The 16,988-nt window shown below is 38.4% G+C and overlaps 3 protein-coding genes across 4 annotated transcripts; 1 reads left to right on the top strand and 2 right to left on the bottom strand.

The window, feature by feature from the left end:
• Positions 1-756: 756 nt before the first annotated feature.
• LOC129748036 (signal transducing adapter molecule 1) lies at positions 757-5,179 on the top strand. The gene is made up of 5 exons (XM_055742499.1): positions 757-1,296; positions 2,006-2,166; positions 2,238-2,354; positions 2,430-2,732; positions 2,796-5,179. The coding sequence occupies exons 1-5, from the start codon at positions 1,254-1,256 to the stop codon at positions 4,302-4,304; spliced, it is 2,133 nt and encodes a 710-aa protein (XP_055598474.1). The 5' UTR covers positions 757-1,253; the 3' UTR covers positions 4,305-5,179.
• Positions 5,180-5,796: 617 nt separating this feature from the next.
• Positions 5,797-6,846, bottom strand: LOC129748074 (transcription termination factor 4, mitochondrial). 2 transcript variants are annotated; one of them, XM_055742545.1, is made up of 2 exons: positions 6,701-6,846; positions 5,797-6,638 (listed from the first exon to the last, which is right to left on the bottom strand). In XM_055742545.1, the coding sequence occupies exons 1-2, from the start codon at positions 6,767-6,769 to the stop codon at positions 5,823-5,825; spliced, it is 885 nt and encodes a 294-aa protein (XP_055598520.1). In that variant the 5' UTR covers positions 6,770-6,846; the 3' UTR covers positions 5,797-5,822. The 2 variants fall into 2 exon arrangements, with proteins under 2 accessions (XP_055598520.1, XP_055598521.1); XM_055742546.1 differs by having other exon boundaries at positions 5,797-6,634; positions 6,701-6,831.
• A 274-nt stretch (positions 6,847-7,120) lies between these two features.
• On the bottom strand, positions 7,121-9,571 carry LOC129746298 (uncharacterized). Its single transcript, XM_055739896.1, has 3 exons — positions 8,825-9,571; positions 7,713-8,766; positions 7,121-7,654 (listed from the first exon to the last, which is right to left on the bottom strand). Exons 1-3 carry the CDS (start codon positions 9,193-9,195, stop codon positions 7,385-7,387), a joined length of 1,695 nt encoding a protein of 564 aa, XP_055595871.1. The 5' UTR covers positions 9,196-9,571; the 3' UTR covers positions 7,121-7,384.
• Between the last annotated feature and the right edge of the window lie 7,417 nt (positions 9,572-16,988).

The raw sequence follows: 16,988 nt of genomic DNA, 5'->3' as shown, positions 1-16,988 counted from the left end.
ACATGTTCAAAAAAGCTGTAGCACATGCTATACAGTTCATTGCGGTTACCTAGTCATGATTTTGTCCTTCTAGGCAAAGCGAAAAATAAAAAATCATCTGATAGCCTACATAGATCGCTCAGAACTGATACATATCAGTTATGATCCTAATGGTTGAAAGTCTTCAAGGGAAGGAAATCAGCATCGAGACGTTCGTTGCTGATAGTCTGCGTCCTTTTTTACCTCATCATGTATCGCAAAAGTGTTTCAAATACGGAAGCGTCGTTGTCATGCATGATTGTTTGTATGATTTGGTTGAAGAAGGAAAATTTGACTGCTTTGATTTTTTGGCTCTGAATGTAGTCAAGCATGACTCGGTGAAAATGATTGATTTTCGGAATATTACAGTCCGGTAAACGGTTGATTCCGGTTAATGAATTTCCGGTAAATAGCAGTTGTAAATGGTGTTCCGTAAACATTATACAACCGTTTTTTTCAATACCTTTTAATTTTTCATACAGCGTGCACCCAACTCCTCAATTCGAAAAATGTCGATTTAAATATCAAATTTTCTGCAAATAAAAAGCAATGCAAATTTTAAGAAATTGTTAAGAATTTTTATGATATGGATATTTTTGCATCCCTGATAAATATCGATCACACAAGAAAACGTCACAATCGAACAACTCGATTCGAGCTGTTTACTCGATCATCATCGCCTGCTCTTCTTTTTGCTGGTGCGGTTGTCTTTTTCCAGACTGTCGTGTCGTCGTATTATTTTTCTCCGTGTTCTAGTTGGTGCGCAAAGAAAAGAAAACTCATCATCCAAATTATTGTTCTAATTTTCGAAATTTTCTGTGTTTAATCCAATCGAAATCGAAGAAAATTTGTTTTAATCGGTAGCCAAGTTTGAGGGGCGCCGATTGATGTGTTGCAAACTACCGGACAACTGTGTTCAGTGGAGAAATTCGACAATTTAAAAAACAAAGGGGCGAACCAGTCAGGAGCAGCGAAAAGAAAGAGCTCCGTCATATCAGAAACGTCAAGTTCGGAAAAAAGGGAAGGTGAAATTGTCGAACCAGTAGGTAATTGCTTTCACTAGACCCTCCTGTTTCAATTGTTGGCGTTGGCCAGTGATCCGAATATTGGCCTGCGGAGGAGCCCTCCCAGACTAGTCACGGTGTAAGTGAATCCGGTCATTAGATTTCCTAACTACGCAAACCTCAGAAGAGTTTCCGGAAGTGGATTCGAAGGTCGAACACTGACCGACGACGATGGGAATCCTTGGAACGAATTCGACGCTGGTAGCAGACATCGGTAAGTTGTTATCGGCAGAGAGTTACGCTCACATTTCGTCATCGTAAAAAGTACATCTACCCAAGCTAAGCAAAAAAAAAGATAGATGACTAATAGCAATCAAAACTCAGCTCCCAGACAACAAGAAAGGGAATCCGTACAATTACAAAAGGTGAATTTTGCTTCGATACGTTGCAAGGCACTGTATTGGTTCTGAGCTATTAACATTCTCTTATCAATTTGAGATTTCTTCTGAAATTCTGATGAGGTCAAGACTTATGCTTTTTTCTCTACAGCTACATATGTCTTGTTTTTCCTCATACATGTAGAAGTAAAATAAAAATTAAGATTCCAATGGACAGTCCCAGTCGCGTTGATTGATTTTCATGGCTGGTTTTATTAATTAAGTTAGCACGTTGCAGCGCAACTTTCAGCGCTTTATTTAAACAATTTCCATATCGTACTATCCATAGCATTATGCAAACGAGGGAGAACAAAAAATGAAGTTAAATGATTACGATGCATTTTGCTTAAGAAATGATTTTAATTGATTTCAAGTTTGACACAAAATTTGGCAGTAGACCTTTCGTCTCATGACTTGTTTGTTTCTTCCGGAAACTAGACAAAAAAAAAGTGTGCCAATCGTCTCAACTTATTTATATACATATACATATTCAATTAAGTATGTGGAAATGATTTGTTAAATTCGATTTTTCTTAATTTTTTTTAGAAAAAGCAACCAGCGCGAACAATACACAAGAAAAATGGGGGCTCATAATGGAAGTATGCGACAAAGTCACAAATGGGGCTGTGAACCCAAAGGACTGTTTGAAAGTCGTCGTTAAGCGGCTAAATCATAGCGATCCTCACGTGGTGATGCAGGCAATAACGGTAACTTTTCATGAAATGGGTTTTTTTTTCTAAATAATGCTATCACATTTATTTTATAATTTATTCGACAGCTCTTGGATGCCTGCGTTAGTAACTGTGGGAAACAGTTCCATCTGGAGGTGGCTTCAAGAGAATTCGAAAACGAATTTAAAAAGCTTATGCAAAAAAGTCAAGCCACTTGTAGTAAGGTGGGTGTTATTTTCTACCTTGTCAAATCATGTTTTTGGATTTTTCCTATTCTAATATTTTATTTTTTTCGATAGCGTCTGAGACTTTGCCTGAAAAAATGGGCTGAATCCGATTTTAAGAGCGATCCGCAGCTAAATCTGATTCCATCGCTGTATCAGAAATTGCGCTCCGAGGGACACGACTTTAGTGAACCTTCGGCCACACCCAAGCGAGAGCCACCGGTCAGCAAGGACCCCAATGTGGTCTCTAGTCAACAGGAAGAGGACGATATTGCGAAAGCAATTGAGCTATCGCTGAAAGAAACCAAATCAGGAAGCGGTACTGGCGCAAGTAGTAATCAGTCGCCTCAGTTTGGCGGAAGCAGCTCGGGTGGAACGGTAGGTTGATTTTAAATAAGTTCTAAATAAGATAGATTGATTGTTTTCATTTTATTTTTTTAGAGTTCGTTATACCCGACTGCCATGCTAACAAGTATTCCGGCCGTTGAGCCACGCAAGGTACGGGCTTTATATGATTTTGAAGCAGCCGAGGACAACGAGCTCACTTTTCAAGCTGGTGAAATAATATTTGTACTCGATGACGGGGATCCAAATTGGTGGAAAGGTCAAAATCAACGAGGTGAAGGTTTATTTCCCTCAAACTTTGTTTCTTCGGATCTAAATGCGGAACCGGAGGCAAGCGGCGCTGTTGGAGGAAAAGGAACAAAAAAGAATGTGCAGTTTTCGGATGAGCAACCTACGAACGAAGATGATAAGCAGGGTTCAGCAGGAAATCAAACCGTCGATATTGACGAAGAAAAGATTGATCGATTATTGCATCTGCTACATGAAGCAGATCCTGAGGATCCGTCGACTGATAGCGAGGAAATGTTGCGGTTAGAACAAGTGGTGAACCAAATGGGCCCACTAATTGATACCGAACTCGAACGTGTGGATAGGAAGCACGCTCAGCTGACACAGCTTAGTAGCGATCTAGTTGAAGCTATAAATTTGTATCACACTTTGATGCGAGAGCCGGATAGATCCATGATGATGGGTCCTGCAGGTCCTTACGGTATGCCAGGCTTTCCCGGGCCATCTACCATGCCCAGCATGTATCAGATGCCAGGAATGTATGGAGCTCAGAACATGCCAACAGGAATGTTCCCTGGCATGCCAGGGATGCCAGGAACTCTTCCTCCGTACAGCTTACCACAACTTAGACACGACATTGGCCAGATGAGCATCAATTCAGTGCCACAGTTTCCTCCACCTCAGCAAACGATGCCTCCGTCAATCTCTCAAAATGGACCGCCGACAAATCTACCTGGACAGCAGATACCAACAAGTGCAGCTCCTGTTGGCCCTGGTCAACCACAAATGCATGCAGGAATTCCTCCGCAAGCACAACAATCTATGCCAAATATTGCTATGCCACCACAGCATTCAAATCCTGCACCCCCGCATCCAATGATGTCCATGAGCCATATGCAGCCAAACTTTACTAATCCAACATCTCCTCCTCCGGTTAGCAATGCACCTTCTACTGCCATTCCTCCGCAACCACAACCCCCACAACCCTCTAATCAAATCGGATCAAGGCCACTACCAAATCAACAGCCTCAACTATCCCAACCACAACAACAACCGATTCCTCAAGCTAACTATTCCGGCTTCGGTCCAGGATTACCAAATGGTCAACCCCCTAGCGCTCAGCAGCAAGTTCAAGTAGCCACTGCACCCCTTCCTCATCATCATCCAGGAGCCCCAATGGCGCCTGGTGCCTTTCCACCCTACATGCAGATGCCTCCGGGAACCATGGGAGGACCGTTTCCGCCGCCAAATCATCATCCGGCAGCCATGCTCCACGGCATGATGTCAGTTGGGCCACCACCCGGATCACCGCTTTCCATCAACACCGTCGCTTCGAGCTCGCCTCAGAACATTCCAATCTACCAGCAGCAACGGTAAACTTTTTTAGTTTTCCTACATACAATTTTATTCAGAGAACCAAACTATTCAATTCCCCTCTTCTGTTTGTACTTGGCGCGGCAGCGATCTGCCCGAATATCTCGAGCAACAGAAACCTAGCCGATCTAGCTTTCAGCGGCTGCTTTTTGAGTTCAAAATAATCACCAATCCTTTGTAAATAGTACACACACCCACTGTAAAAAAAGTCGTTTTCTACTCTTTTAACCATTGAAATGATTTTCTACCGGAATGCGACAGCATACGATAAAGTTCTTTGTTTTAACCAATCCATTCTAATCATAAAATTGTTGCTTTTGCATGGAAAAATATCAAGAAACGTTACCCCAGAACGTGGTGATTCGCAGGCTAACTGGCAGTAGTGCAAGCGCTTTGTGAATGTCTAAATTTTCAAGATAACAGAAGCTTAATCTGAAGTTGGTGATCAAGATTTCAGAATGTTACGCTGAACAAAAAATAAATAAAGTGGAGTTGGGGGAACACACATTATATACACTATTATCGATTATAATCAAATATATGTATGTATTTATAACTGAGTCAAACGCGGATAGAAGAAAAACTGAATAACGTTATAACAATAATATTCTAACTATTGATAGATGGATCGAGCGATGGGAAACAGCCTCTGCGCAGTTGAATCTTTCTGTTGAATGCTCGTTTTCGGTGGGAAAGGATGAAATTATGAAGAAGCCCTTAGATCTATAGCTTGAGTACTAGCATATATAATAAAGTAGAAGATGTAAAGATGAAAGCCCCCAAGATATGGCCCACACATCCGCTTTCGCACGACCGAAAACAGGCGCGGAAACATCAAAGTTTATGCAATAAATGCAAATCAGCTGATTCATAAAGTATCCCGTTTGATGATACATTGCGTGTTCATTTTGGTATCCGAAAGCCTATATGGCCTATATAGTATCACCAGATGATGTAGCAGCTTTTTCAACTGTACGAGATCAACTTGATATAATGTCAAAAAGTGTGTACGTTTTCGCAGTTGATCAACGAAGAAATGTGATTTACTAAACGAAATGTTCAAAGCTGCGTCAGAACTCCCAATGAGAGGTAATCCGAAGAATTCTACTCACAGCTGGAAAGTGTGTAGCAATCAGTGTATCTTGCTAGATCTTCCAAGAGGCGCTAGAAAATGCAGTCCCAACAACTCTAATTTAGACCACACAGAAAGTCGTAAAGAAATAATTTCTACAAATTCGTGTTTTTACGGAAAATTTAAAACGAGTATCGGAATGCTTTACTGTGTACATGATTTGAAAACGTGCAAAAGGTGTACCCCAAATTTTTTTTCAAAGCAACCTTGTGGAACCCCGCGGAGCAAAACATTAGGGAAGCCTCGAGAGAGAATGCCAATAGAGAAAAGGATTATCCTCACGAAAAATGTAGCGTACTATCGAACTAAAGTGCGAACCATATACCACCCCAAATAATAGCCAACCGTAAATTTGTCTATAAAACAAATTTTATTACAAAAGCAATACACTATCGTCTTTTTTTGGAGTACTTCCGATACTTCGATTGCTTTTCTTCATCTTCATCATCATCGGAAGCGTCAGAATCGTCTTTATCGGCAGCTGCCCCCGATCGGCGGTCCTGCTCTCTTCGAAATAGTTCTACAAAAACTTCGTACTCTTCCAGGGTCACGTAGGCCACCTTCACAGCGAATCTCTTGTCAGAAGTGTCGGTGATTTGATGCAGCTTGGGATTTGTGCTCGGTGTATCGGGATCAGCTTTCAAACTGCGCGCCTTGTAAAGTCCCAATCGTTCCAAGAAAACGTGCCTACATCGGATCACCTCCAGGTCAACGTTTAAGGCAGAGGATTTTACTATCTCCGGTATTTCGACTCGCATCTCGTCGATGAGATATTCAATTTTAGATTTTATTTGGTCCTGCCGGTCCGTGACCAACCCCGGCGAGTTGAGAAACAATCGCCAAACATTCTTCCTTGTTTCAAAGTATGAATGAAGAAACGATACCCGTTTGGTCAATTGGTTACTGTCGGCCAAGTCCAAAAGTTGTGGATGTGCCGTGAACAGGGTTTGCAACTGCTGGTCCCCAAACTGACATGAACGCCATCCGTTGAGGTTAGCCATCAAGCGATCGGAAGATCGAGCCAGTAGGTCAGGGTGTTGGACCACAATGGAGAGAAAATTCGACGGCCCAATGCCCTCCTGGTCCAGTATGTGGTGTGTGTTCACCCATTGTTCCGATGTGTATCGGTTTAGTTGAGGCGAGGCGTCGAGCGCATCGGCGAGCATTTTTGGATCTAAGCCAATTGTTGCTGTCAGTGATTCTACCTGCACAGAATGGCACATGTTAATGGTTTATGTTATACAAACTTCGTTGAAATGGCACTTACCAGATTGGATCGTTTACCGGTACAAAAACATCGTATAACTGACCAGGTTTTTGTGGAAATTTTTATCATTTTTGTAGAAAGGGTAGATTTTATTTTGGCGATTTTTCGATTTTCTCAGCAAGTTATTCTTGAGTGCCTTGTTCGCCTTGTTATTCACTCTTTTTCCCCTTTTTTCCAAATAAATCACTCATCTTCCCCTGAAATTATAAGCATTTCCGCGAGTTACCTCTAAATACACACTAATTTACATTACTTCAAAATCCTTAATATACAATTTTCAAAACTATTTATACAAAAAATTGAATTATTTTCATCCAGTGATATTTATTACTAATTTCATCGTTTTTTAAACTAGACATGTTCTTAAAAAAAAAAGTTAATTACTTATTTATTTCATTTTTGAATTCGTTATTTATACGCATGTAGAATGAATCCAGCCCAAAAACAAAAAGCTCTGGTTGAAGAGCTTCAAACAAAATGGAACACTAGCAAATCTTATGCAAAAATATTCAACATAACAAGTTTATTTAGCGAAATGTATAATACACTTAGGTAAAAAGTTTAAAATACAGAATCTCTCCGGTTCTAGCGTACAGATGAACAGAATGCCTCACACAAAACGGAGGCCTCTCACAGCAGTGCAAAGCGTGGTCAGTCGTTCGTTTCCATGGTTTGGAAAGTTTGCTACAGTGCCGCCGAATCGGGGCAGACGACGATGTGTTGGAAGTCCGGCGCCAGTTGCATCCGATAGTTTAGCGAACTGAACCGCAAACAACCGCCGTTAGGGCTTGAGAGTTCAATCGGAACTTGTCGTTTGTTGATTTGGATGGGGAACTCTCGCACGCTGGGATCGTCCACGGTCAACGAGTCTACCCGGAAATATTCGACACCGGTAAGTGTGAGATGGCGCATCTGCGTACTCATTTTTAATGTCGATGCCGATAGAATAATTGACTGCAAAGGAAGGATGTCGTCAAAATTAGTGATCAGAATTGAAAATCAATATTTCTACCTTCAATTTATCAATCTGCTGAAGATCTTCCAACTCTACCGTCAATAGATGGCCATGGAAGTGTTCGAGATAAGGGAACATGGTTCTAAGGAACATTCCATCTAAAATCTTTCTACCATTTCCGGTCAAAGTAAGTCGTTTGAGCTTTGGAAACAAACGTAAATAATCGCGAACCTGCTCTGAAGTGTCGTCCTTTCCAATCCGCAGCAGTAATTCAGTTATGTTCGGCGGAGGCTGAGCAATTTCTCCTCTATTGGTGTCTAACTTTATAGCCAGCGTTCTGATTTGATCTTTGTGTTGGATTCGAAGTTTACCGTAGTTTGAACGAGTTAATATAAGAGTTTCTAGCTCAGGAGCATCGATGGGCACGTTCCCCAAGAACAGACCGATGCACATGTCTACAAGGATCAATGTTTTGAGTTTGGGGAATGAGGCATTGTCGTTCCGTGGAAAAGAGTGATAAATATTTTTAAAAGCAAACTTTTCCAGAGTCATAAGAGTTGGCGTCACCTGAAAAGACAACAGTCCCTCCTGTGGTTCGTCGATGGTCAGTTCCTTAAGATTATGACATTTTAAACAAATTTGTTGGATCACATGACTATGACACCTGGTAAAAGAAAGCGTTTGAATATGTCGCAGAAGCCTCTCGCTACTATCTACGTGGCACTGGTTTAGCTCATAGAGCCCAATTATTTCTATGCTTTTCAGCTTATCGTAGATTTTCAGCTCCAAACTTGGCAAAAACAAGCAGCACACATCGGAAGTTTCTTGTCGACTTTCGAGGGGAATCCTTACTAGTTTGCTGTTGATTCGGACGCAGACTTGTTCCAGCTCTGGTGCATCCACCGCAAACGCAAACCACTCATCGAAAAATATACTGGATATTGGGTCCTGCCAAGTATTCAGGTCATCCAAATCAGGCGTTTCAATTTCCATCCAGGTGAGTTTCTTGAGCCTCGGTAAAAATATTTCACAAATAGCATCTTCATTGGACTCCCCGCGAGCACTTCCTAGCTCAACGTATAATTCCGTTAAGTTTTGAAGCCAGTTGTGCCTGCAATATTAACTTTTAGTTTTAACCGTATACAAAACATGCATATTTCAATGATCACCTTCTTGAGAAAAACCTCTCCAACGTATCGTTCGGAATAGCGCGTAAGAATAGCCGTTGCAACGAAAATCGTTCTTGACAAAGATCTAGCAGTTGTTGGATAATCATAATTGTCCGGCGGCTATCCGAATCACCCCATCCGACACGGATGCAACTGTATCGGCGCTGGGATTTAGCCAAAAGCTCCTTGTCGATCTGAACGGATAGATCATTCTGTTCTATGCAGTAACTGACTTTCAGGCAGGACCGAGCAGCTAGCACAGGATCGACCGCGTCAGTCCAGCGTCGGTTTACCAAACTGATGGCTAGCAAGGCGTCGCGACTACAGTATCCAAAAATTTTCTGCAGCAGTTCCAGCGGCAAGTACTCCATCGATTACACTACTAGCCTGTCGCGTTCGATTTCTAGTTTCAGAATTACAAGTAAAATAAAATCTTTTTCAAACGCAGTTTTTTTTTCTTTGGCTTTTAAATGCAATTTAAATGAAATTTTTAAATTAAAGAAAAGAAAATGTTCCGTTTGTTTTGATTTGATCGCGATTCGATTTTGGATTAAAAAGGCCACTCAATAAGCGCTGCCAGTTGTTCTGCTTTATCTGATTCTGAACAAGATAAGAAGATAACACTTTTTTACTACACTCAGAAGAAATTCTATTCTGACGGCGCGTTCGTAAATTGATTTTTTTGGGTGATGCATCAATCGATTGATTTGTTTGGTAGATGTCAAATCACTTTCCATATGCTTTTGCATACGTTTGTTTGGAATTTACGAACGCCAGCATCGATAAAAAAATCACTTCAATAGAAAAAATAAATTTACGAACACGCCGTGAATTTCATAAGATCCGTCTTATGAACCTCTGTTTTGTGTCCAAAATATTTTTTCATAAGAGTCTTCCCGCATGAGCCAATTAATACTGTACGCTGAATCTTCCGTATCATTCTATTCTGATTACATTAATAGTAACGTTCGATATTGCATCTTGGCTAAATGGGTGGTATGAATAAGGTTTAGCAATTGCTACGGTAGCTTTTACTTACACGCAGAAAAATATATTTTAAAAATAATAAGATTTCGGCCAAAAATAATAAAAATTTTGGTTGGGAAAATGCACAAATATATTTTTGATAACACTGACAAAAAATATCGATTCGATTTAAACTTATCGTTTGATTGAAACAAAAATACACCTTTTTCAAAAATGAATCGAAATTTCTGTCAAAACAATAAAATAGAATTGAGTTGAGAACTACAAAAATTTTATTTTTGGAAAAACGTATCATTGGGGGGTTCAAAATGATAAAACTTTGTGCTGGAAATATTTTGTTTTTGTTTTAAATTTAAAAATATGTTGGTCTGAAAAATTTTCGGATCTATTAATACAATCTAAAAAAAACATTTATGATATAATTTCTTTATTCGCATATTTCTTTAAACACTAATGGAACATTAAAACAATTACCATTCCGGAATTCCGGCCGGCATTGGAGACTGCTTCCGTTTTTTCTTGATGCAGGATAAAGGGCCCAACTCGCACTTTTAATCACTTTCTGCTTCCGGATGCTGTAGTAGTCGACCATCTCCGACTGCTGCATAACAGTGTTGCATGACTGGAGTAGGCACGATGGCAAGCTTCGTCTTGGCCGGAATGATGCCCTACCGGCCCTTGATGTTCTTTTTTGGGTCCTTACAGTCTTCCGGATGGGTGGCACCTGCACTGTGTCTAATTTGTTCATTAGAACGAGGCACTGAGGACCCGGGCTTACGTCCATCCTATTCCGGCCTTAAAGCACTGTACGGGCAGCAGTGTTACTGTGACGGTGACCTCTTGTGACTGTTGTTGTTCGGACGATGCTGAAAACTCATTAATTTTTTTTTCTTTTTTCGACTGATCGTTTTTTAGTTACATGTTCATCGCATAAAACCAATATTGGTTTCAAACTAAACCAAAATTTTAATGCATGTAATAAAAAATGAGTGTGTAAAAATAACAAAATTCTTCGATTATTTATATTCCAAATTTTTGTGAAAGCTGTTCAAAAATCTGCTTTTAAAATACAAAATAAAATAACAAAACGTTTTGTTGAAACTATACCCCATTCTTTTTCTGCGTGTAGCTCGAAATCAATCAAAGCAAAAGTCCAAAGCATTTGCTTAGTTTGGTATGAATAAACATTTGCTTAGCGGATGCGTACTAAAATCTTAGAACATAGCTTTTGCTTCGAAAAATAGAGCTATCCAACCAGCAGAATATGAAGTTTTCTAAAGTAAAATGAAAGAAGACGATCAAAAATTGAAAAGTACGGCTAAAGTAGCCTTGAAGTCGACGAAGCGGGTGGTGGGTGTAAGAACGACCGGATTTTTTTTGTTAATGCGTGCTCGTATGTTGATGTTTAAAGAAAAATGAATACATATTCGAATATTGTCAAACAAAAAATGGCCTAACTTCAATATTTATCATAAGCTCTCCCACATGTATTCGGATCGGGATAATCCGATGTATAAAAAAAATTAGCAATAGGCGCGCATTTTAATTTAGATTTTTTTTTTAAACTTAGGATTATAAAAAATTATATAAAAATGAGAGATCTGTAAAATGTTTTTAAATTATTACCAATTATTTCTTACTTTGAGCCAATTGGGGCTTCTTCCACTATAGCCGGATTTTTTTAAATTTGAAATATTTACTACACGCAGAAAAATATATTTTAAAAATAATAAGATTTCGGCCAAAAATAATAAAAATTTTGGTTGGGAAAATGCACAAATATATTTTTGATAACACTGACAAAAAATATCGATTCGATTTAAACTTATCGTTTGATTGAAACAAAAATACACCTTTTTCAAAAATGAATCGAAATTTCTGTCAAAACAATAAAATAGAATTGAGTTGAGAACTACAAAAATTTTATTTTTGGAAAAACGTATCATTGGGGGGTTCAAAATGATAAAACTTTGTGCTGGAAATATTTTGTTTTTGTTTTAAATTTAAAAATATGTTGGTCTGAAAAATTTTCGGATCTATTAATACAATCTAAAAAAAACATTTATGATATAATTTCTTTATTCGCATATTTCTTTAAACACTAATGGAACATTAAAACAATTACCATTCCGGAATTCCGGCCGGCATTGGAGACTGCTTCCGTTTTTTCTTGATGCAGGATAAAGGGCCCAACTCGCACTTTTAATCACTTTCTGCTTCCGGATGCTGTAGTAGTCGACCATCTCCGACTGCTGCATAACAGTGTTGCATGACTGGAGTAGGCACGATGGCAAGCTTCGTCTTGGCCGGAATGATGCCCTACCGGCCCTTGATGTTCTTTTTTGGGTCCTTACAGTCTTCCGGATGGGTGGCACCTGCACTGTGTCTAATTTGTTCATTAGAACGAGGCACTGAGGACCCGGGCTTACGTCCATCCTATTCCGGCCTTAAAGCACTGTACGGGCAGCAGTGTTACTGTGACGGTGACCTCTTGTGACTGTTGTTGTTCGGACGATGCTGAAAACTCATTAATTTTTTTTTCTTTTTTCGACTGATCGTTTTTTAGTTACATGTTCATCGCATAAAACCAATATTGGTTTCAAACTAAACCAAAATTTTAATGCATGTAATAAAAAATGAGTGTGTAAAAATAACAAAATTCTTCGATTATTTATATTCCAAATTTTTGTGAAAGCTGTTCAAAAATCTGCTTTTAAAATACAAAATAAAATAACAAAACGTTTTGTTGAAACTATACCCCATTCTTTTTCTGCGTGTAATTGATTTGTTTATTGTCATCTTAGACGAATGATTTTATACAACGACAGGAATATGAAAAAAGTTGGGTTATCACTTCGACTTTTCTTTATACATGTTGAAAATACCTTTTTGAATTGTTTTGAAGTGAAATATTGCTAATTTGATAAGTTCATGACGTTATTAAAGAATTTTTCATTGGAAAAGTCTGCTACCGAGCATGCTTAGAAAATAAAGCAATTGCTATGAGATTTATCGAGCAATTGCTTCAGATTTGAGCTTTATTCATATCAAACTAGCTTGTTCTAAAAGTAAAAGCTCCTGACTGAGAAAATAGCTGTCAAAAAAACTTTATTCATAACAACCGAAGCAATTGCTTTAAGCGACTGCTCGACTGCTCGATTCAGTTTAGCAAAAGCAATTACTAAGCTTTTTTCATACCACCCAATGTGCCTTTGCTTGAACGGATAAAATATTATTCCCGAAAGATACGATGAATATTCTTAGGAACAAAATGATTAATTTTGCAACGCAATCAAATGATAGAGAACTATTTTAGAAAGATACAATTAATGGTCTTCAGAATTAATTGAGTATTTTAGCAACACGCACACACTTCTTCGTTGTCACATCAACACGCGTTGTCGAATTGTGTAAAAAAAAGTTTCTCCCGGATCAGGTCGGGCAAATTTTATTATGACTCGTCCTCAAAATGTGGTCAAAATCTATACGTGTTGGGCCAATAGGCGTAACCGAGTTGACCGTGTGTGACAAAGACAAAACGGCCTAATCAGTTTTTGCGGGTAGGACCGAAGGGCGAAACTTCAAAAACGGCAAGGGTGAAACTTGCAAGCGTAATTGATGAAGGAGAAAAGATTTATAGATCAAAAACATTATATTTTTCAATGTCTTAACTTCTTTAATGAGGTTGAAATTTTTTTTTTTTTCAACTGATTAAAAATTAATGTGCAATGTGCAATCATACCCAAGTAACCATGAGCACTAAAATAGCAGTTAATTTCTAACTTGTTAGACCAGAGAAGCTCATAAGTTGATAATTCTTAAGATGTCTGCATTGTTGAATCTTGTCAATTCCAAAATCAGTACCTGAATTTTAAAAAAAAATCACAAAATAACTTCAATAATGATGTAGTATCATTTAAAATGTTGCTTTCAAATTTAGTTATTGTCGTAGAAACACTCTAGAGTTGTATCAGAATATAAGAAATTAAAAAGATATTTTCATTATTGTGTACTGATTTTTGTGCAAACCATGTGGCATTTCTGACCGGCGTTTCGTCAATTTTCGACGTAAATTTGACAGAAGGATTGAACGGTATGAGTAACGGTTCGAGATCATTTTTACGATTAATGAAAATTTGAAGGAAACCGTCAAACCATTCCATCACCGTTCAAGCTACTATCACTCTTTCATATGAACGTTCATGTTTCGTTGTTAGCGTTTTCGAAGTAAAGTTTGATAGAACAGCTGCGTTTCCAGGGACAATCACTTTTTCTGGAGCCGTCGATGTATGGTATAGAATATTTGAGTTATAGTTTTTTAGTATGCGGGAACTGGAATATCGAAAGCAAAAAAGGGCGAAACTCGAAAATCTTTGGAATTTTGTGAAAAAAGTTAAAATTCTTGACAACCAACGATCAATAAGTGAAATATAATGCACATTGTTTGATTTTGTTGAAAAAAGGTGTCGATTTTTTAAATAGGATTTGATTGGATGTTCCGAAATTTCAAACGCGTTTTTCTCGTTTCGAGCTAACTGATAGTTTCATCCTCATGAAATGTTACGCTAGATTTTAGAGACCAATTTTCTAAAATGAGAACAACTCTAGAGTTTGTTTTGATTAGGTCGTATAAACCAATATAAACAAAACTGAGTTATTTGCTGCAAACGATTGATAAGCATGTACCTCATCTTTGGTAAAAAATTGGTTTCATTTTATCATAAAATAACTTTTACATAATGATTTGAATTTAGGACGTATGATGACTTTCTCATTTTTCAGTGCAATTTGGTTTTTGCGTCATTTTGCGTTGCCGTGTACTTGCCGGGATGCAAAAGGTCGCTAAAAACAATTCGTCAGGTTGGTTTTTACGACGTAATGCTTCGTCGCGAAATGTTCTTGTCATGTTATGAATATCCGTGTAAATTTCAACGAAAACTGTGTCCGGGAGTGATCCTAGCTGTCCTGATAATATAAATGGCTCCAAATTTGTGTTGGGTGAGTACCATCAGCTTCACTTTTCACTGTGTGAATATTGAGTATTATTTTTTTCATTACAGCGAGGCAAACGAAATAACCAAAACAGATGTGCGATGCTTTTTAACACCTTTAACGACCAGTAGCGCCAATGGTAGTGATCGGAAATGTCCGGGTGAACTCCCATGGACAGTCCCACATACAATAATTACAAATGCCATCGCTCAATGATTTCCGCGTACTAATTGGATAGGATTACCATTCAAAACCTTTCTTCAAACATCTTCGAACGAAAAACTGAGGATTTGGGCCAATCAAATCAGTTTTTGTAACCAGAATTATCAAATGATCAAAAAGACTTTTGCGCCAGAAGAGAAATGCAGTATGTCGTAAGTACATCTTCATTGATATGAAATCATTTTATCTCGCGTGAGCTTTCATTACGTCGAATGAAACAGAAACACCGAACCGAGAAAAACGCTTCTGAAATTTGAAGAGTGTTTTTCAAATCCTATTTTTATTCCTTCGATGATAACTTTTCAAAAAATACGCAATATTCATGGAAACTAATTGTGTCAGATATTCCACATTATGAATTTAATTTTTTGCAATTTTTAGAGCTATTTTTTAATCATGTAGGAACATACGACATATTCAAACATAAATCGTTCATACGTCTGAACACATTCGTCGTTTGGAGGGGAAATTTGTTTCATTCGTCTTTTTTCTTTCGTCCTTTGATTCGTTCAACTTGCACTTACGCCCAAATGTTTCTGATGCAAATACTATGGGAAATTTTCAATTTTCTCGGCGTAGTGGCTGTTTAATAAGTGAAATATCTAGTGAAGCGGTAAATTGGTGAGTAAATAAATGCATAATGAAATGTGTGAACCGGCCATCGGGTGCACCATCGGTCAAACCAGCTCGCTGCTGCTGATCAGCTTTCTGTTGCCGATCAGCTGGAGGGGAAATTTGTCTCATTCGTCCTTTGATTCGTTCAACTTGCACTTACGCCCAAATGTTGCTGATGTAAATACTATGGAAAATTTTCAATTTTCTCGGCGTAGAGGCTGTTTAATAAGTGGTGTAGCGGTAAATTGGTGAGTAAATGCATAATGAAATGTGTGAATCGGGTGCGACATCGATCAAACCAACTCGCTGCTGCTGATCAGCTTTTTGTTGCCGATCAGCTGGAGGGGAAATTTGTCTCATTCGTCCTTTGATTCGTTCAACTTGCACTTACGCCCAAATGTTTCTGTGGCAATTACCGGTAAATTTTTAAATTTTTTTGGCATAGTGAATGTTAACTTAGTGAGTTATCGAGTGTAGCGGTAAATTTATTAGTGAATGCGTAATAAAAGTGTGAATCGGGTGATTGGGTGACTAACAGCAGCAGGCTGCTGCCGATCAGCCTGCTGCTGTTAGTTGTTAGGTTTGCTGCTACTGCTGCTGTTCGGTTTCTTTTCCTTGCTGCATTATTGTACAGCGTTCGAAAGCCTTGAGTATCGATTTAAGAACGCCTGAAAACAAGAATTTGAAATAATATTGCCAGGTTGATATTCTGATTACCTCTTCCTGTATACACTGTTTGCTCATGGAATCCATAGCGAATGTGCTAGGTTTTTCTTCCTCTGCACATTCGCCGTTTGGAAGAAGGGACGTAAGCAACATTGAAATGGGCAAGCAAAGTTTTGTTTCATTCGTCATTTTGAAAGTCTTAAATTTTATACATTAAAAGGGTTTAAATTGATTGTGTTATCAATCATATAGGTAGATAGTGTTATAATGAAGCTTTTTTAGTGAATATCTCAGTTTTTCAAATTTTGTTTCATTCGACGTAATGAAAGCTCACGCGAGTTATGTAAGTTTCAAGTACATCATCATGTTCTGCGTTCAGTTTTACATTAAATTTCAAATTTGCAGACGAATTTGACCAGTAATAACAAAGTAAGAATTAAAAAGGTGTTTCGGAACTTGAACATCGATTTTCTCAAAACGTGCCAAGTGGTTCTTACGACCTAATCAAAACAAACTCTAGAACTCTAGAATTTTGGAAAAATCAGGACGGTCTCTCGAAAATCCGGACAAATCTGATAAATCAGGACACCTGGCACCTCTACTGTCAAACAAAATGCATCGTGCATGAGTGCCACAAACACATTGTCATGAATTTTTTTTTCGCATAAATGCATAAATAAAA

The sequence above is a fragment of the Uranotaenia lowii genome, chromosome 2 (genome assembly GCF_029784155.1).
Source record: "Uranotaenia lowii strain MFRU-FL chromosome 2, ASM2978415v1, whole genome shotgun sequence".
NCBI classification, from domain to species: Eukaryota; Metazoa; Arthropoda; class Insecta; order Diptera; family Culicidae; genus Uranotaenia; species Uranotaenia lowii.
This window is presented reverse-complemented; position numbering and strand designations above follow the sequence as displayed.

Excerpts from the sequence above, each read along its gene's own strand:
- LOC129748036 (XM_055742499.1), top strand. The coding sequence starts at position 1,254 with ATGGGAATCCTTGGAACGAATTCGACGCTGGTAGCAGACATCG. Across the intron at positions 1,297-2,005 it reads GACGCTGGTAGCAGACATCG|AAAAAGCAACCAGCGCGAAC; the intron begins GTAAGTTGTTAT and ends AATTTTTTTTAG. Across the intron at positions 2,167-2,237 it reads TGGTGATGCAGGCAATAACG|CTCTTGGATGCCTGCGTTAG; the intron begins GTAACTTTTCAT and ends TTTATTCGACAG.
- LOC129748074 (XM_055742545.1), bottom strand. The coding sequence starts at position 6,769 with ATGATAAAAATTTCCACAAAAACCTGGTCAGTTATACGATGTTTTTGT. Across the intron at positions 6,639-6,700 it reads CCGGTAAACGATCCAATCTG|GTAGAATCACTGACAGCAAC; the intron begins GTAAGTGCCATT and ends CATTCTGTGCAG.
- LOC129746298 (XM_055739896.1), bottom strand. The coding sequence starts at position 9,195 with ATGGAGTACTTGCCGCTGGAACTGCTGCAGAAAATTTTTGGATACTGT. Across the intron at positions 8,767-8,824 it reads GAGAGGTTTTTCTCAAGAAG|GCACAACTGGCTTCAAAACT; the intron begins GTGATCATTGAA and ends TTAATATTGCAG. Across the intron at positions 7,655-7,712 it reads AGCAGATTGATAAATTGAAG|TCAATTATTCTATCGGCATC; the intron begins GTAGAAATATTG and ends CTTCCTTTGCAG.